The sequence below is a fragment of the Xyrauchen texanus genome, chromosome 9 (assembly GCF_025860055.1).
Source record: "Xyrauchen texanus isolate HMW12.3.18 chromosome 9, RBS_HiC_50CHRs, whole genome shotgun sequence".
NCBI lineage: Eukaryota > Metazoa > Chordata > Actinopteri > Cypriniformes > Catostomidae > Xyrauchen > Xyrauchen texanus.
Window position 1 is genome coordinate 38,738,278 of NC_068284.1, and position 21,669 is coordinate 38,759,946.

Sequence of the window (21,669 nt, forward strand, 5' to 3'; positions counted from 1 at the left end):
GAATGGCCACAATGTATGTTGTTTACTAAAATTATTCCATCTGAATAAAACTAGAGGTAAGAATTGAGGTAAGAATCCCCTGTGAGATTTAGATGAGATTATTATTAAAACCTGCGCTACCAATTTATCAGTCATTTTGAGATTAACAGCATTGTCAGATTAATAAAAGTGGTTTACCCTTGTGTCTGTTCCGATATCTATAGAACTTGAAAATGGATAATTAAATGAATTAAGTTTTTTATAAATAATTGAAAAGTGAATGTTGATGGCCCTATAAATATTTGTACACAATATTTTAGTATATATTATGCAGAATAAATGTTCATTTAATTTCACCAAATTTGTGGACATATTATTTGCTATCATTAAATTATTATAAGTTTTGGGAAATAGATGTCCTCCAGTGTAACATCCTTTACTCCATCATAAACTATTTTAACAGAATGTAGAGGCTACATGGAATATTTGTAATTGCATAAAATAGTTATATTTATATTTGTAAAAAAAATATCTATATCACTTTAGTACCATTTAAAATGAATTAATAAAGGTAAATTATATGGTGAAAAACCTAAGGAACCAAGAAAAATGAACCAGTTACTAGACCTAGGATATAAAATTTAACTTGCCCTTATACTTTCTGTATAAAATTTAGCCTAAAATCTTGTTTATTTAAAAAGTCCATTGACTATGTTATGCATCAACTACTCCACAGCATAAGCCTATATTGATCACTGGCCACCCTGATTTGGCATTTGCATCGGCAATTGAAAAACATATCAGTCCTACACTAATTAGATAAGTAAATTGCATACACGCTACATATTGTTTTAGTTTTTTTTTGTAAAGTACACAGAATGCTGAGATGCATGTTTTCAGTTATAGTAAACTAAATTGTTACTGCCTTCCATAAATGTATGTCCTGTTTTAAAAAGCTGTAAGGGAATTTTGGACACAGATAAGTTGCATATAAGAAATAGTAGCTGGGCTAATGATCTCCTAAGTGAACTGAAAATGTGCCGACTATGCACAGCGCGTAAACGGTGTGCTGAATTTCTTTCGATTGTAGAACCAGTGGGATGGTAGCAAGAGATAAAGGTTTTCTAATTCTCTCGCATCCTTTTTCTCACAGTATTGACTAGCTCATGCATATTTTGTTATCTGCCCTCCACTCTATCGACCCATACCTTTATATTTAGCACAGTGTATTAGTGAGTGAGTGTGTGTTTGTGTTTGAATAGACCAGTGGTTCTCAACCTTTTTTGAACAAACGCCCCCCTGACCTCTTCATGATCCTCTTAACGTTAATCCCCAAAAAAAAAAAAAAACACTTCAGAAATACTATTACAGCCAAACAATTGCAACACTGATACCTGAAGCCTGAGTTTTTGGTAAAAAAAAAAAAAAAAACTGAAACAGAAGTTTCTTATTGTATTTAAACTACATGTAAAAGCCTCAAGTTGAGTAATATTGTGTTTTGAAAAAAATGCAAAAACACATGGATTGTTTGAAAGGTATTGCAAATGTATGTAGAAATTCAAACAAATTCAGGCTCACACACACATTTTTTTAAGATGAACCAATCACGTGAACAATAACGTAACTAACCTAAATGGCCAATGAAAAAGCAGCGGTAGTTGCGCAGGCCACCTGTTGAGTACCTCTGAGTAACGCCCCCCATTTGTGCCTGAGCGCCCCCTCTCTGCTGCCTCGTTCACACCGCCCCCCAACACTGTCCAAACGCCCCCTAGGGGGTGGTACCGCCCCCGTTGAGAAACGCTGGAATAGACTCTACCTCCACTCTGCTGGAGAGCTAGGGAAAATAGGTTTTGTATTACACACTTTGGTATTCAACTTTAAATAATGTCGATAAGCCGAGTAAAGACATACACACTAGGGCTGTCAATCGATTCCAATTTTTAATCACATGATTAATCAAATTGCAATTAATTGCATATTGAAATATTTGCTAAGAAAGCCCCTCAAATAACAATAATTCAATATATAATGTATTAAATAATGAACAATTTTGCATCAGACAGACTTTTTTTGGTTGAGTCATGTCGTAAACACAGAGTTTTTAGGTCAGTGTGTCAAGTTAAATAGTTTGAAACTAGGAAAACATGTCTTGAGATTCCTGCATTTGGACTTGCATCACTCTCCCAGGGGAGAGCCTTCAAGGTTAACAAAACAAAGCGTAACTCTGCGGTACACTGTCAAGGAGACCAGAGGCTGTTTGTTTTGACCAGGGATGCACAGATACCACTTTTTCACTTCCGATTCCGATATCGGAAATCTCAGTATCGGCCGATCCCGATCTGATACAGTGTTTTTTTGTTTTGTTTTTGCATAATCAGTTTAGAATATCTTTACATTATTTTGTGGAGCTAATTGGGAGTACTCTGCAATATGTAAAGCAACACTAACCTCTAACTACATGTTATTTCAATATAAATGTATAGCTTTTTAAGAAAAACATTATTGTTAACTAGTATACTGGATAATGTAGCAGCAAAATTAATATTAATTCCAGTCTTCAAGTCTTCAGTAGAAAAGACACTGTTTTTATTTTTTTATTTATTTATTTATTTATTTTTTACTCTTTTTTCCATCTTGTATCTAGACTAAATTATTCAGATCTCTTTTTTGTTCAATTTAGTTGTAAGACATCAGTCCGCTTTTCATTCACACAGTTATTTTTTGGAACCCATTTATAAACAAATGATAATATTAATAAAAGTATTTTATAATAGTAATATTTATTAATATATCTCAATTGTGCACCTTTTGTCACGGATCTACCACACTCTCTCTATTTCTTCCCCACTGCTGTCACAGCGCTCACTCTCACCTGAGCTCTGATTACATGCACCTGCATATCATTACTGGCTAATCAAGGACTGCATATATACCCCACTTTCACACACACACTTTGTCTGTTGTAATCGATAGCATCTCTGAGACTCCAGATCTTTCTACTATGTCAAACTTACCCGTGTCTTCATTATTGCCTGCCAGTATCATAAGATGTGAGTTATCTGTTCATCGTGTTTATACCCGGTCTTAATCACCTGCTGTTTGCCACTCTGCTCAACTGGAATTACTCATAATGTTTACATTGCTGTTTCAATAATCTGTTCAATAAACCCTGCTACTGAGTTCACATCTCTGCTTCCGTGAGTCACCTTTAACTTTTAAACCCTCACACTTTATTTTGACATTCTGAACTCTCGAGGAAGTCGTGTATGTGTCTGTTTGTAGACAAGTTCACAGTAGTTTAAATCACATCTTATTCAAATTCTGAGGTTCCCCCACCTCTGCAATCCCAATTCTAACCCCTGATTATATGATTGGCTTAGAAGACTCATGTGATCCAAGTTGACCGTTACTCACTGTCTCTTATATTAGAGCCTCAGTATATAAAATGATCTCTGTTCTGCCTAACTGTTTGAACGCAAGAACACATTCTCAGTCTGCGTTGTTGCTAGTGTCATGTAGGGATGTGCGGAACGACTAAGTTCACTGTCGTTTAAATGAAAATGTTGAAATCGATTAGTCTAAAAAGAAACCTGCCTTCAGAAAACAGTCCAAAATGATTTTTATGCGACCCATTTAAAATACTTAAATCTATTCCAAATCCGATGCTAAATTCCACTGAAAGGGGGCTTTTATCTGGGACTTGCTCTCATGCATTATCATCATTGTACATTAAATATAGAACATGACACACATTCATTGAATCAACGGTAGCAAATATTTAACAGGCATATTTATTGAATGAATAGTGCAGGACCAACAGGGCAACCCAGCCTATTCTAAACGGAATTCACCAAGTAAAAGTTACTTAACATATTAAACAGTCAGTACATTGTTGAAAATAATTACAGGTAGGCTATGCCAAATCTACGAGACAAATTATGCCCTGAAAAGTTGCTTAACGACGTGCATTAGCCATTGATCTAATATGACAGCTGTTCGGTAAAGAATGTTAACCAATAACAGTTACGATTTTTTACGATAAGTAGCTATAGGATAGAAAAAAATAGGCTTTCATACATAGCCTGATTGCTTGAACCGAACCAGAGTTCATTTCCACCCCCTCCCGTGCTGATCTGTTTTCACACGTGTCCAAACCGCGGTCCGATTGCATCACCGTGAGTACAAGTGGAGGCTGTTTTCCACTCTAACTAGGTAACAACTCGAAGACATAACTGTATTAAGTGCAATATTAAAGTTTTTCTCTTTGGATTTGCCATGAAAACTTGCCATGCACAGAACTACACTTGTGTTTGTCTCCCACTGATGCATTGAATGTGCAATGATGTGATTAATATCAGCGTTTGTCTGCCACGAGCCCGCGGATGCATTCCAAGAGATGTGAAAATGTGAGCTGTTCTCTGAAGGCAGTGTATTTGGACACAAGCAGGTAGGAGAAATGCATAATACTATAATTGCGTTCACGAGCCTGCAAAGACATGTCATCACAAGCAGTTGGTACAATTGCATTCATTTTAGCAGCAAACCGTACCAGAGTTCACATGAACCGTACCCCAGACCACCCGAGTTTGTAAAACAGCGTTCACATTATCCAAACAAACTGAAATTTTACATAATTCGACCCCAGGTGCGCACCAGAAATGCTAGTGTGAAAACAACCTAAAATAAACCTAATATATTCTAAACATGACGTGCACACAGAATAAAAGATAGTTTAGCCCATTAAGCAGTCGGCACATTGTTGAAAATAGCCTTCTTAACCAGCAGATTAAAATGGCATACCTAGCTGTGACAAGGAGGGCGTGGCCGAGCTGTGAGGGTGCACAGAGCGTGAATCAGATGATCAGTGGACGTGTGAGATAAAGTGGGGCTAGAGAGAGAGAGAGAGAGAGAGAGAGACGCACTCAGCCACGCTGCATATGTGTCTGTGTGTCCTTATGATTTATGTTGTTTTAAGTTAATTTATATAATTAAACTTAACGTTGACTTATCAGCCGGTTCCTGCCTCCTCATTGCCCATCTTTTAATTATGTGTTTGTTTATTTTATGTTGAGTTTTACATTAAACCTTATGTTTACTGCTCAGTTGGTTCCCACCTCCTCCTTTCCCTTTTGTTGTTGAGCAAAATTAACGAAAGACAGGACTGGACTCACCTGAGGCGGCTATCCTGCGCTTGAAAAAGCCTGCACAGCGGAACAATTACGTACAAGCACACACAGATTTAAAGAAGACTCAAATGTGAAAACATCCATGGGGACTTTCAAAAGATTGGAAAGATTCCTGCACCAGAGGACATTTTCCTGCGTTCGTTGCGAGAGAGGGAAGAAACACCTGCTGCCTACGTTGAAATTAAACTTTGTATCCGCTCCAGATCAGGGACTGGGCCAGAAGGGTGACATAAAAATTAGCTTTGCAACCCCACTTGCCACCCCAGCTCAGACCCTGCTTGCATCCTGGAGACGGTGTTCAACGGCTTAACCTGTTCGTGTTGTTTTCAGTTTTCAGGCTGATTAAATCAGACCAGCTGTAATCTTAGACAGACAAGGTTTTACATAGACACTGATTACGAAGTACACTCTTGTAAAATTCAAGTGCACATGGATGCTTTTCATTATGGGCGTATAAGGGTTATATGTGCTCAAACTGTATTCATTATTATGCATCATGGTCTCTGTCCAAGATGGATGGTAATTCGCTCTTCAAACTCTTAAGCTATTTCAGGTCCTCATAAGGTTAAGAGGGTTGTCTCTGCAGACACTAAGGGGGCTTTCACACTAGCACTTTTGGTGCGCACCCCGGTTCGAATGACGTCAGAGTTCGGTTCGTTTGGATGATGTGAACGCTGTCTTCCGAACTCGGGTGCGCACCCGCGAACCGTACTCGGGTCCACTTAAAAAGGTGGTCTGGGGTACGGTTCATGTGAACTCCAGTACGGTTTGCTGCTGATATGAACGCAATCGAACCAAACCGCGGAAGTGAACTGCTATTGATGACGTATAATGTGGTCGTCAGTCTCACACGCGTCACTTTCAAAATGAGCGGAAAGAGTTTACTTTCGTGCGTGCGTGCGTGCGTGCGTGCGTGTGTGTGTGTGTGTGTATACACTTACCTTGACGAAAAGCGGGATTGACGCACACGCACTGCAAGCAGAGAGATGATTTCTGCTTGCCTTCGCAAAAATTGTCTTCGGCGGACAGCCCGCTGTCTTTTGAACGATTTCAGTATTTTTGCAGCAGACAGACGCAAGTGTGTTTCTGTATCTTGATGTTGAAAACAAAACCAAAGGTTAAAAAAAGAAGAACAAATGTGAACCGAGCAAGTCTATTCATTGAATTTTGATGCCTTTTCATTTCGGGGTTATCAAGCAACACGATTACGCACCAGCTGCAGCTTGATGATGCAAGCGTACCGCGGTTCGGATACAAATATATAATGTGAACACAGTCCATCGGGGGCAGGGGGGAGGGGGGAGCAATCGAACTCGGGTTCGGAACAGGCAATCGAACCAAGTGTGAAAGCCCCCTAAATCAATCTTTTATTTCACTAGACGCTCTCATGTTGTTAGTAATGGGGATTCAACAGGCACCAGTGGGAAGTGTGATTTGCACCCTGCTCTTGGGGGTTGGTTGCACACGGTGAGCGCCCCCTGGTAGCCTCGACTGAATACCTAATCTCTGTTATGAAATAGAGCTTTTGTCATAATGCGTCAGATTAACACCTCATAATAAACATGCAACATGACCACAAAAAATGACAACTTTATAATTTTGTAGTCAGTATGTCCTTGGCTTTAGGATTATTTATTTATATTGTCACTTACTTTGGATTTGAAAGATTTAGACTACATTTGATAACTAGTTTTGTGTTCTGTGGAAATACAAATCCCACTGAAATCAACGTTGGAATTTTGTGGCTTTTAGTCCATATTCTGTTAGCTTTGAGGCCATTTATAGTGTCCTCTTAATAGTTCCACCTTTAGCAGTAGGACTGGGTATTGATAAAGATTTACTAATGTTATTCCAGTTCAAAAGCTCTTTGATTAAATCTGATTTTGAATTCGATAACATTTTATTAGATTCTTATTCATTTGGTTATATTTCAGTTATAATGTCTATTTTGCTTAAAAATTAAATAAATAATTTTTTAGCTTATGCTGTTATTATACAGCAAACTTTTTAACTTGCCATTTATTTAACAGATATAACAATCAACACAACCAAAACTGAAGTAAACTTAAAAGTAGGCATATCATAAAATATTAATATATTGATTATTTATCAGCACATTTTTATAGATATATTTGAGGCATCAATATATTAACATTAGCCAACATTGAAATTAGAAGCCTAAGTTGTGTGCTTTCCAATTCACTCAGCAGCGTTTCTATTGAATGTCTGGCGTAATAGTGTTGAGAGACCACAAGGGGGTGATATCACATTTACTGAATCTTGTCGCAAAGCACAGGTATCACAACATAGGATCGGTATTTTAGAGCTCGTTGCACAGGACGCATACAAACAAAATATACGGTTTTGTACTTCAAGAATTAAAAAAGTGATGTTGATGAGTTTGCAGATTAGTGTATGAAACTGGTGTAACTGTGCAAACTGAACGATTAAAATGTATTATTAATAATTAGATTATTATAATTTATACAGTGCATCCGGAAAGTATTCACAGTGCTTCACTTTTTCCACATTTTATGTTACAGCCTTATTCCAAAATGGATTAAATTGATTATTTTCCTAAAAATTCTACAAACAATACCCCATAATGTCAACATGAAAGAAGTTTGTTTGAAATCTCTGCAAATTTATTAAAAGAAATCAATGAAAATCACATGTAAAAAATTATTCACAGCATTTGCCATGACACTCAAAATTGAGCTCAGGTGCATCCTGTTTCCACTGATAATCAGGAAAATAATTAATATAATCCATTTTGGAATATGGCTGTAACATAACAAAATGTGGAAAAAGTGAAGCGCTGTGAATACTTTCCGGATGCACTGTATGTGTGTATCTTTGAAGAGGTTTCATTCAAGCTGTCAAATCACAAAGACATACTTGATATACTGAAAATACATTGTGTAGGCTATATGAAAGATACATGTACACTACATTTACATTGCCATCACTGGATAACGTATATGTAAAGGGAGCCAGCTGGTAGATAGCTGTGCTTAACTGATGTTAGAGGCTGTAGCCTTTAGCCTCCTTGTTAGAGCACATGCCGGAGACGCCGGTTTGAGTCCCGTTCGGAGCGGGGCGACCAGTGCTGGTTACAGCTAGAGTAAATAATATTTGTCCTTTTTGATAATGATTTGGGTCGAATTTATTGGAAAACTGTTCATTACGCTCTGTGGAACTGCAGATTTTTGAGCAGCTTTGAGAGACTGCGAGCCCATGGTGTGTGAGTAGCCTACATGCCTTGATAGAAAATAATTGTTTTGTCACCTTCAGACATGAAGGTGACAAAACAAGGGGGTGTGTGTGACCCCCTTTTAATTTACCCTGCTGCTCACGCTTTACCAAAGTTGTTTTGAGAAATATGTTTGAAAATACAGACCATCTCCCCAAGCTGTGTGAATATGTACAATGTTTAATATACACTGTTTAACTGAGGTTGGCTAACACGCTAAAGCTAGCGGCAAAACATCACATGTGTTTGAAACGTCACTTCCATCAGCTGTTAAATGACGAATGCTTCGATGTTGAAGTGTTCAATTTGGGACGATACTACACTTTGCAAATATAATATATTTGATTAGTGCATAGTGTATAGTGTGTCATTTGGGACACAGCTTTAGTCTTATTGTACACAATTCAGTGTTCATTAAAATGAGATGTCTGCCTATACAAGGTTGATTGGCAATAATATGTGGCCACTTTTCCTGATCCAAATTAAATCAGGCCATGGCCATTATTTCCCACCTGTAAATGTGTGCCATTAAAGAAGTTAAATGCTTTCCAAATGCTGTTTTATGTTTTCTTTGAAATGAAGTTGAAAATCATGTTATATATATATATTTTTTTATGTCAGAGTCCTGTTTGTTTATACTACCTTCCAAGCTCTTCAGTATGTGTAGGAAACAGTAAACAGGCACATTTCTGTCTGAACACTAACACATCACCTCACCACAGTGGGTTGTTATCGGGCTGTAATTAGTCTGTTGTCCTGCCCGTCACGGTGGAGGGCGAGTCTTTGTGCAGGTATTAAGTTCAGGTGTGTCTCAGACCAGGATTGGGACAGGAGGCAGAAAGGTCACTGTTTGGACCAGGTTTGAGGTTTTGGGGGTTGTAAAGACGACATCAAAGTTCAACAGAGGTCATGATGATGAGGAGGTACAGACAGGTGCCACGTTCAGAAGCTGATGGAACCTTCAGATATAGACACACCTGGGAGAGAAGACCATTCCTCAGCAGACTTGGTATCTGTGTGTGTTTTTGTGTGTATGAGAGAGATCCTATAGAGATTATTGTTATAAGCCTGTTGCACGTCCTTTTTGTAATAAATTTGTTGCTGTATCAGTCAGTTTGCAGTAGAGCTCGCTCGCCCTCCCTCTTTCTTTCACTCACAGTATCTCTCGTTTTTTTCCATCTTTCTGTAGTTGGGTCAGATGTTTGAGCTGATATTGGTGGTGGCTTTTCCATCTCCCTGTACAATCCCTGCACACACGCACAAACATTTGTTGGCATATGCACATGCGATCCAGATTTAATATCAATGTTAAACTGGATGAATGAGCAATTTCCTCTGTCGCTGGTGAAAGACTGAGCAGCATCTGTGTGTGTTGAATATGAGATGTTTGTGTGTGTGTGTGTGTGTGTACTGCTGCTCTGCTGCTCTCAGATTTCTTCTTTGACTTTTTTTAATAATTAATCAGCCCTTCCACTGTGTCGCATCACACACACACTGACACACACTTGCTCTAGTTTGCATTGTGCCTTTCATCAGTATAATCACGTATTCCATACTGACAGCTAATTTAAATGTCATGCAGATTCAAGTTCTTATTGGATTGAGTGGAAGAAAGATGAATGTAGGATGCAAGTCAGGACTGCTTAGGTTTCATATCTGCTCTATCTCCATTAGGGTTACAGTGGTATACTGGTTTCACATATACAACGTTATGAAAATTGACGGTTACAATTTTAAGATGTCATTGCTTATCTACGGTATTGAGAAAAAAATGCAACTGGACTGAGAATTTCACCTGCGCATCTCCTTTCCTCGTCTACTGCATGGTTCAGCGAGGCGAAGGGGTCTGACATAAGTGAGAGTGTGTGAGTTAAATCAGTGTTTCTCAACTGGTGGGTCACGACCCAAAATTGAGTCGCAGGTCTATTCGGCCTGGGTCGTGGACCGCAGGGAAAGAACAATGCCATGGTTCTCCCATTTAAGATGGGAGCCGTCCAAGTGATAGCCTATTTAGGACTGCCGAGGCAGATTTAATGATAATCTCGCAATCAGCTAAAGGCTTCTCACACCTGCACTTTCGCACGAGTGTAACGGAACCAGCTCGCGCAAATGATCTGCTCTGCTGTCTGGAGTGCACGTGCAACAACAGTGCTTCCCTCGATATTGTGGCGCACAGACCTCAAAACTGATGTGACCAATTTCAATTCTAGTGAGACTTTTCTAGTTTAAAGCATTACGGAGGAAGTCAAGTCGAACCTCTCAAACAGATGGTAGCCCTGACATGCCAAACAGCACTGAGGAAAAGAGCAAAACTTTGCTATGGGCCAAAAAATGTAATAATTACACGTCACCTTTACAAAATTGTTTCACTATTTTACATGCGTAAAAGTAACTGTTCTATTTTGACAAAATGTGTATAGTTTCAAATGAAATAATCTAAAGGTTGAATCTATTAGACCTCATTTTATATCAACAGTGGCAGTTGTAGTTAAAGTTTCAAGATGTGTTTCAGCATATTTAATAAATATTATAATTTGTTTTTATTATTACTATTATTTTAGACTAGCTACACTGACCTAACCATGGTAATGAGGAGCCTCTCCTCCTGTGTAATATATATGTTTTGTTCGAATTATGTTTAAAATTAGAAACAAATGGGATAATAATGGGCTCATATAAGTAAATATACTTATAAGTAATACGTTTTTAAAATGGGGGAGAGAAAACGTCCTGTCACTTTTGTTGATGTCAATAACAAAAATAATGTCACTTGATGCATGTCCTTGTACTGGAAAACCATGAACAAATCTATGCAACATGCGAGCGACTCAGGGTACATTAAATATTTTACTATGGTGGATCGCCACTTGATGTCCAATGTAAAATCTGTCCTGAAGCCAAACCAGTTGAGAACCACTGAGTTAAAGGTACAGACAGGAACAGTATATGTTAACTGTTAATAATCATAGGACATTACTTTAAAGCTCACAGCTGATGTTATTTTTAATTTACTAGTTCATTTAACATGTAAACTAACATGCTTTAGTTATATAACATGTTTTATTTACATGCTATATTTTTATCATGTTTATTATTATAATTCTGTTAGCTTTATTATTTATTTTCAAAAGGGAGACTTTTTTTTTTTTTTTTTTAACGCATCCAAAAATGTTTTCACACCTTTAAGTGTCCTTTTAACTGATAATAATAATTGTCTAATACCATTTACCGTGAAACCGTGATATTTTCTGAGATGTTTATCATACCGTGAAAATCTCATACCATTGCAAACCTAAAATCCATTACAGAGTTATTAAAGTTTTGAATTTTTTTAATTAGTTTCTATTTTGTATATTTTTATTTTAGTGCTACAAAGTATTTTTCAGCCTATGTAAGGTATATTTTATTTACACAGAAGCACGCCAAGTCTTAACTATCACCAAAACGCAGAATGAGATGTTTTTGTCTCAAAGTGCTTTTCATGTGAAGTTCAAAGCGGTGCTTGACACTGGCGCTGATGCGCTTACGTGAATCATTCATGGTTGCTGTAGCAAAGCGGATAGCCACAGTCTGCTGGCCAATTAATGTAATTGTTTTGAGTGGAGGATTAGAGTTTGAGAATTAGTGCTCATTGCAATAAATACTTAAACTATGGTGACTAATTCTTTCATTTATTGTTACTTGAATTGGTGCTGTTTTAGTGCATTTCTATCTTTATACCAAGGGGGTAAAAAGTACTCAGAAATGATACTTAAGTGAAAGTATGGATACCAAGTTAAAATTTTCCTCAATTAATAGTCCAAGTATCTAGCCAAAAACATACTTGAGTGAAAGTAAAGAAGTATTCACAATACATTTTACTTAAGTATTAAAGTAAAAAGTAACTTTTTTCATAGCTAGAATGAAATCTAGAGGAGTGTGTGCGAGCGAGGATGTTTTCAAATTCGATTGGTTTGTTTAGTTGCTGTGATCCAAGTTTGAGGGCAATGGAAGAGTCAGGAGGTAGCAAATTGTCAGCGTGAGTCTTTTATTTTCTTGCTCTCACTCTTTTGTGTACAGAGTTGTTATTTTTTTCACTTGGGCAATAAGTCACTTACAACATAAACATAAAGGCTTCAAAACACTCATTAGGTCTCTAACACTCTGAAGAACATGCTACTGCTGTACACTTGGTCTGTCTCTTCTGTTTCTCTCTCACTCTGTTCTGGCGTACCTTATCAGGTCTCCGTCTGCCAGCACTATAATGAGAGTCAGGTGTTAGAGTAATCATAACCCAGGTGTGACGAGACTTACTGCTCTCACTGTCCCGCAGACAGACACGTGACCACGCCCCCCATGCCACAGTCGCCTTTATACTGTCTCCGACGACCTGGTCAAAGAATCATGTTACAATAACTACATTTTTGCAAAATGACTTTTATGTGGCCTGTTGTATGTAACACAGCAATTTCCTGGCTAAATGAACCCTAGAGGTGCTAAAACAAAAATTACTTTATCCCCTTTCACTCAGATCACGAGTAAAACCGCAGATTATCAGTTCATGAACACGTTCTTTTCGCCCTTTATGACATATAAACACTTTTACTATAACGCATGACACCTTTAAAATATTTTCATTACATAACAAACTACATTCACAAACGTATTCAAATACAATAAAATTGTGCGGTAGGGGTGTGCGATATGTATCGTCTACAATAATATGTGAAATCACATTAGCGATTATGTCACTCATGTTCAAAAAACAATCAAAAAGCCGTATTAAGTGTCCATGAATCACTGCGTGCTGTAGCAAAGTACTGTATATACTACTGTTCATGCGCATTCAGATCGTGATGTTACACATTAGATTGCGGTGTGTATGACAGAAGCTAAAAATAAGAAATGGTTAGATTTAATTGATAGACGTGGGTCGTCATCAGTAGCATGGAGGTGGTTTGGTTTTGAAAGGACAGATGCTAGTTAAAAGACGCCAATCTGTGAACTGTGCCGAAAATCGGTTACAGTCAAAAGCAGCTCGACAACCAACCCGTTTTACCAACTTTGAACTACCCACCGCACTGAGTATGAGGAATATGAAAAGCTTTGTGAGTCAACTGAACACAACACACCTGCAGCTGACAGGGTAAAAACAAAAAAACACACTCAACAAACTTTGGCTGAATAATTTAGCAAACGACCAAACGACCAAAAAAGTGACAGATGGCAAGATCACCAATTACATTGCAAAAGACATGGTGCCAATTCAAGCAGTTGAGTTTTTTTTTTACTTTATGCAAAATTTTACAGAAGGGTGTAATTTGTTTACAAAAGCAATAATTGTTTTTTCTTGTGCTGTGTTTGAAAGTTTGCATTTGGTGACTTATTACAATGTCATATTTTTGCTTTCTTGTTTGTATGCTGCACAGTTCACCTTACTGCAGTGTTTTGTATTGTTCTTACTTGAATGCTTCAGTTTTAAATAATAAAGACCTATTTTCCTTCAATATATTGTTTTGATTAATAATATCAACAATCAATTTTAACATGTTATGCTATGAATATGTTATAAGAAGGAACTAGTACAATATAAGACTTCTACAAAAAAAAATTCTAAGGATACAATATATCGTCTGTTTATCGTTATCGGCAAAATCCCAGAAAATATCGAGATATCATTTTTCTGACAGAGCTTTGCACTTGTAATGTAAAGAGTCCTGAGAGGTATGAGTCCTGAAGGGCATGCAAATCGACACGTGATATGGTTGCTTCAGAAATTGAGTTTTTCATGTCACATTTGCTTTTTATGACTCTTATCGGTTAGGTTTTGGGTAGGGAGCTTGGTTTTGTTGAAGTAAATCTTGATAGAACATTAACCTTATAAACCTCATCTGTTTGGGAGAACATTTTACTCTCTTTTAGCACCACACAGTGGATATTTCACTTCGAAACTGCCATGAGACGTGTAATGAACCACCAAATGTTTAGCAAAAATGTTGGCACATTCAAGCATGAGAGAAGGCACTCCACACAGCTGCCGCCGTGTAACAGTCCATTTGAAAAGACTGACCTGTGGTCTGTCATTTGCTGGATGCAGTGAAAGATGAAAGAAAATTATCTTAAAAAATTAATGAGTACTTTTCAAGTTTAAATAAAATTCTAAAGAGTAAAAATGTAAAAGATTTTCTTTTGAAATGTAATTACGTAAAAGCACATGTATTCTGTTTAAATTGCACTTAAGTACGAATCCCCAAAAAATATTTTGCTCAATTACTTTACACCCCTGCTTTATACTGTGGAAGGCTTGTTTGAAAAATGTTAAAAATGTATTATTATTACATATTGTTTTGCTTTCGTTCCGAAAAAGGAAATAAATGCATTTTGTCAGGAAAAGAAGTATATATATATATAAGTAAAATTTCAGCACTTTCCAAATCTTTGATTCATTGCGATTAACTATAAAAATAGTGCGATATTCATGATACCTAATGCATTTACAAATTTTAACAAATAGAACCTTTTTGCAACGTTTTTCAAATAGTTTTTATTTTTGTTACGGTTATCATTCATGTTTTCATTTAGCTTTCATTTTAGTTTTCGTTAACAATAAAAGCATCACATGATTCTTATCATTATACTTTCCCATGTGATTCAGTGTACAAACTCACTAGAAGCCTTTTTGTTTCTCCAGTCTGAACAGAACGCATTAAATGTTTTTTCGAAAGTGTTAAAAGTTGATTTGAAAGTGGAGATTAGACATGTGTGTAATGCTTCTTTCTGTCTCTCGTCACAGGTGTTTGTGGGTGTTGTGGTCCTCTGCGGCCACGCTATAAGCGTCTAGTGGACAACATTTTCCCAGAGGACCCAAAGGTAACATATCTCAGCAATGTATGGACATTCAGCAATAGTGTTAATGTTATATTAATATAACTTGTTTGAAATGATATGAAATTATGTAGATAATGAACAAGATAATTCAAATATATTGCATTATAATGTCAGACCTGTAATGCATAGATTAGACGGTACAAAAATGTGTCTGTAAAACTCAATATAATGTTAATTATATTTCCATAACAATGAACATAAGCACTGGCCTACAGTCCAAAGCAATCCATTTTGCTCTAGAGTTCGTCAATGTGTCCTATTCTTATTTGTTGGTCTAACGCATGTGTCAGACAGATACATTTGGATTGACTTGCTTTGGTTGTGACCAAACCCTTATGCTTGTTTCATTGGTCGATGTTGCTCTGTCATAATCAAGGTTGTGTTAGTCTTTGGGGAAGACAGCCTACAAATGGCCTACTTAAAGTTGTCTCTGCATAGTGAATTGGGATAGGAGAAAGTATTTTAAGATCGTTAAAATCACACATCACCTTTAAAGTAGAAATCTTGCTCATTTGCATAACAAACTCAAGATTGTGACAGATACTTTCATTAAATAAATGCCCTTTGATTCTTTAAATGCCTTCTTTTTTTTAAAGAGTTCAGGCACTGGGATTCAGACACGTTCAAGTGCTGTGATCAAAATATATTCTTATCGGCTCTTCCAGTTCTTAGAGAAATGCTTAAGTAAATGCCACGGCATAATTAGAAAGCAGCCGTTTTGGCTATAAATCAAAATTTGAAGCACTGTTGACTAGCAGCTGTTGCTTGTTTTTCATATTGTTGGAGAGGAATGACTGTGCATGGTTATTTTAAATGTGAATTATTAAACTTAAATTATGAATTTTGACCTGCTGACCGTTTTCAAGAATATAATATACACACACACACACACACACACTCTGGGAAAGTTTATAACCTTGCTGTTACTCTACATTAATCACATTAATATTTAACCCTGTAGGATGAAACACACACTCACTCACACAAACAAACAAAAAATTGTTCTCTGAAGGGTCAATGAGTAATATTCTCATGAGAGGGTTTGACACTATTTCCACGGACACTCACTCATTCCCCACGGTTATGTTATGTACTGTATGCTAAAATCCTGTTACGTTAATTAGAGCTTTGAAAGCTTAGAGTTTATTTCTCTAAAAGGACTCTGGGTATAAATTTGTTGCTGCTTATGACACCTTCAATTAGGCAACATCAAAAACACTTTGTCAAATATATTTACTTCAGTTTATTAGGTAAATTCATTTCAGTAAATACAGTATCCATCTCTGTAGCAGTTAGTACATTTTTGAAATTGTCAATATTTTTAGCTAGATATCTGCAATAAATCCTAGATGTACTATAGTAAAATGGAAGGCCTCAGCTTTCTAATTATATATTTCCCAAACCGAGACATAATCTTTTAAATAATACCTGTTTTTGAGAAAATAGACTAAATGTTCCAAACAGTAAAGACAATAAATTACAGAATTGGAAGATTTATTCAAGGATTCAATTATAATTATCACAAAACCGTAAAAAAAAACAAAACATTATAATTTAGTTTTTCTCTAATGTTTGAATTTTTCCAAAAACAGCCCATTGTGACTTTCTGCTCATTTTGATAGCGCTCTATACATATGTACATACAAAACATGTTGTTTGAGCAAACATCTCTTTTAGATGTTTCTATCTTGTTTTCCAATACTACTGTATGGGGAAAATGAAAGATAAATGATTAATGGACAAAGAACAATAATAAATCTGTAGCATAGAGACTTCCAGAGTTTAAATCACAGAAAGTCTGAAGTTTATTTCCATTGTTGTCTGTTCAGAAAAAGAGAAAAAGTCCAGTTTTCTTGTACATTTCCAGTGAGAGCTCTAGATCTGTTCTATAAATGTGCATTGTTCTTGTTTCTCAGGATGGATTGGTCAAATCAGATATGGAGAAGTTAACGTTTTATGCAGTGTCGGCACCAGAGAAGCTGGACCGCATTGGGGCGTACCTTGCCGAACGCCTTAGCAGAGATGTGGTACGACATCGCTATGGGTAAGACACACACAAACACACTTTACCCACAGTCTTCTTTTGTGTTCAGAATTGTTTTTTATGAGTGGGCTATTCCTTTAAGAAACCTTCTTATCTAATCTTGTTGTGTGTGTGCACAGGTATGTGGTAATAGCGATGGAGGCCTTGGATCAGTTATTGATGGCTTGTCATTCTCAGAGCATCAAGCCGTTTGTGGAAAGCTTCTTGCACATGGTGGCAAAATTGCTGGAATCCAGAGAACCAGATTTACAAGTGCTGGGTACCAACTCAGTAAGTGTGTGTGTGTGTGTGTGTGTGAGAGAGAGAGAGATAATGAGAGAAAGAAGATAAGAAATTGCTTTAACTGTTATTCAATCTTCTGTGTTATGGTGCTTTTTCTTCCTTTTGTCCTCACTTCTTGATTATCCTCCATTTTTATGCTTTTGCTCTCTTAATTTTCTGCTTTATCCTAACACATCTCTGTTTCTCATATATGTTCTCATGGGAGCTTAAGCTTCTCATTGCAATGATCCTGCTGTATTGAATTGTTTATGTGTTTCAACCATTTCATCATCCAGTGAAGGCTGAGAAGGCTTCTCTTTGAAAGGCTGTAAAATAAGATATTATTTAATGTCCTCACTTACTAGCTCTTTCTTATAGTGAAGCAGAGAGAGAGAAAGTCTTTGTTTCTGCCCTGAGTTCAATGAGTTGAAAAGGGTTCATATCATATTCAGGAAATTACAAGGTATAAGGGTTCATTGAAATGTTTAAAAGGTATTATGGAACATGGGATGTAGTATGTAGGCATATTTTAATGTTTATTACACAAAGCTCTCTCTCTAGTCAATGCAAACCATATATGAAAGGTAAGCTGCAAAAAATGTTTATTCAAAAATTCTCACTGTATGTCATGGTAAAAATGAGCCCATCAACACAGTCTTTCTAACCATGCACATGAGCAAACACTCTTCTATAACTCTTAATCTTCTAATGAGATGTCACACTTCTCTGTCTGATATTAGTAACTTCCTCTGCACGGCGAGGGAGGGGAATATCACCTTCGCACCTTTGCGTGGGTGTTTTTAAGTCTGTTTACTGTATGTGAGTGACAGGTGAAAATTGGGCATGGTCTCTCTTTTTGTGACAGAGTGTATGTGTTTGAATCCTTATAGTTTGTGAAGTTTGCGAACATTGAGGAGGACACGCCCTCTTACCATCGCAGATATGACTTTTTCGTCTCTCAGTTCAGTGCCATGTGTCACTCCACACATGAGGACCCCGAAACCCGCTCCAGGTTTGTGCATGAATGTCTGTCTACATGTGTTCAATGTTACAATAATTTAATTAATAAATTAAATGAATAGTTCACCCAAAAAATGAAAATTCTGTCGTCATTTACTCACACTCATGTTGTTCCTTCCTTCCTTTCGTCTGTGGAATACTAAAGGAGATGTTAGGCGGCATGTTTGTCACTGTTCACTTTCATGGCATTTTTTTCCATACAATGCAAGTAAACGGTGACTGAAGCCATCATTCTGGCTCTCCCTTTGTGTTTCACGTAAGAAGGAAAGGTTTGGTGCAAAATTAAGTAAATAATTACAACATTTTCATTGTTAGGAGACCTATTCCTTTAATTTTGCCACATTATTTTGTTTACATAAACTAAAATTTTGAAATTGCAAATGACTTTATGACTAATGACTTAAGTCCATTAGATATTTGGGCACAAAAAATCTTAAGGCTAGAAGTAGCTCCTAACGCAGAAATTTAGGAGCAATTTGGTGCGTATCACTCCTAATTTTAGGACTCGTAAAAGCTTCATTTAAGAGTAATTCATGATGCATTATAATGCTAAAAGCACATGACAGCTTTGAAGTCGTCCTGAGGACTTCTTAATCCTTAAGAGTGACTCCCAAACGATCTGAAGAATGTCCACTATTGACAATCAACATTAAAATTAATATATTAGAATGTTATTATGACATTGACCATTTAAAAAGGTGTCGCCTGAATCACAAGTGAGTCTATGTAATTTAATAATATAATATTATACATATTATAATGTTGATATTGACCTTTAAAAAAAAGGTATCGCCTGAAACGTGATGTTGTTTTTATTATTGTAAACTTAGTTAGAGGTGTAGTTACCCCAGTTACACCGTTGATGGAGGATTTGACAACTGTGGGCTCCCTGGCCACATAAAAATGAATTTATGTAGCATGTATGAATTGGGAATTTATGTTATCTGTCAGCAGAATCATCTATCAAACTGTATATGCCCTCTCCAGACTGCACATCATCCCGACAATTCATAGCGTATTTTTTCCTGTGGATATGCACGCTGCAGAGGAAAAAAAGGTTATTTGAGTTACTGTAGACTTTGTCAGCTTGAACCAGTTTGGCTATTCTCCATTGACCTCTCTCATCAACAAGGCGTTTTCGTCCACAGATCTGCCACTCATTGGTTGTTTTTCGCACCATTCTCTTTACACTCTCACATTTTGTGTGAAAGTCCCAGGAGATCAGCAGTAACAGAAATACTCAAACCAGCCCGTCTGGCACCAACAATCATGCCATGGTCTAAATCACTGAAATCCAATTTTTTCCCCATTCTGATGGTTGATGTGAACATTAACTGAAGCTCCTGACCCGTATCTACAGGATATTATACATTACACTGCTGTTTCACACAATTGGCTGATTTTTAGATAATCGGACAAATAAGTAGAGATGTACAGGTTTACCTAATAAAGTGGTTTGTGTGTGTGTGTGTGTGTGTGTGTGTGTGTGTGTGTGTGTGTGTGTGTGTGTGTGTGTGTGTGTGTGTGTGTGTGTGTGTGTGTGTGTGTGTGTGTGTGTGTGTGTGTGTGTGTGTGTGTGTGTGTTTTGTGTGGTCTTATATACAGTGTATACAGATAAGATTATAATACTTTTTATTTTATTTTTTTAAGTGAGCTTAAAAGTGATTTCTAAGCCCAGAAAAATCATGGGAATTAATCATTAAAGTGAATATAAATTTTTCTAATTTTGCTTTGCTCTAAAATATTTTATTGGCTAGACATTGCTCTTTGTAAGGACAATCTGTATAAAATATTTTTTTATTTATCCTTGTACAGAAAAATCCTAAGCACTTGGAAAATTCATGGAAATTCACTCATCAAAATTTGTAGGAATCTTATATCCTGGCCTGTCTTTAGAAATCACACAGAAAAAGAGGCATACATAATTGAAATTCAATGCATTAACTGTGTTACATCATTTTAACAGTCTCAAAAACATATTTAATTAATGTCTGAAGTTAACTTCCGGAACCTGTGGTTTAATGAGTGTTTATTTTGTGTGTTTACTATGCGTTTTCCCGCTGTAGGATCCGTGTGGCTGGTATCAAAGGTCTGCAGGGTGTCGTCAGAAAGACTGTGAATGATGAACTGCAGGCAATCATCTGGGAGCCTCAACACATGGATAAACTCATTCCCTCCATGCTGTTCAACATGCAAGACAATGAGGACTCTGAGAGGTACACACACACTCAAGAGGAAATCATTTTAATATTTCCTTTTCAAGGTGATATTTGTTGCCAAATTTGCGCTAAATGTTATTTTGTTCTGTACTAAGCACACAAGAATACCACCAAGCACAGAGAGTGATAGTGGCAAGGGAATAAAGGGTGGGAGGAAGGGAGATTTACTTGATAAGACTGGGTGTCCATATTTGGAGGGCAATCAAGGATATCTGATTCCTTTGAGGATGTGTGTGTTTGTATGAGAGAATAGCCCATGAATGTGTCTCCGATAAGGGCACCTGTGTGCACAGAATATTGAAGCGTAATTAGCTGTTTGTGTTTGCGAGTATGGAAACATCAATTGCTCTCCTCCGCTCTATAATCAGGAACTGAAATTCGATCAGGTGGATTGATTGCTGATTTAGATTGCAAACACAAACCTGGGCTGCTTTTGATTGACAGGTGTGAGCTAGTCAGTAATGACATCTGACCAGCAAATGTCACAGCTGACATTTTTTCACATTAAAGGATTGGTCCACCCAAAAATAAAAATTATCTCATGATTTACTCACCTTTAAGCCATCCCAGATGTATGTCTCCCCTTCTTCAGCAGAACATAATCAAGAATTTTATAAGCACATTTCAGCTCTGTATGTCCATACAATGAAAGCGAATGGGTGCCATGACACTGCTGGCTGTTCAAAAGGCTTATTCAGGCAGCATAAAAGTAATCCACACTACTCCAGTCGATCAATGAATGTCTTCTGAAGCAAATCGATAGGTTTGTTTAAAAAATAAATTGATAATTAAAACTATTAACTTTAAAATGCTTCTTGCCAGCAGTCGACCCATTACAGA

At 36.9% G+C, this 21,669-nt stretch overlaps 1 protein-coding gene across 2 annotated transcripts in view; it reads left to right on the forward strand.

Annotated features, from left to right (window-relative positions):
- Positions 1-21,669, forward strand: part of LOC127649768 (protein EFR3 homolog A-like) — an 87,368-nt gene that overhangs the window by 20,887 nt on the left and 44,812 nt on the right. For both annotated transcript variants that reach the window (XM_052134999.1, XM_052134998.1), the window contains 5 exons: positions 15,191-15,267; positions 17,202-17,329; positions 17,449-17,599; positions 18,481-18,602; positions 20,677-20,826. In XM_052134999.1, coding sequence (XP_051990959.1) covers positions 15,191-15,267; positions 17,202-17,329; positions 17,449-17,599; positions 18,481-18,602; positions 20,677-20,826 — 628 coding nt within the window. The remainder of the gene's footprint in view (positions 1-15,190; positions 15,268-17,201; positions 17,330-17,448; positions 17,600-18,480; positions 18,603-20,676; positions 20,827-21,669) is intronic.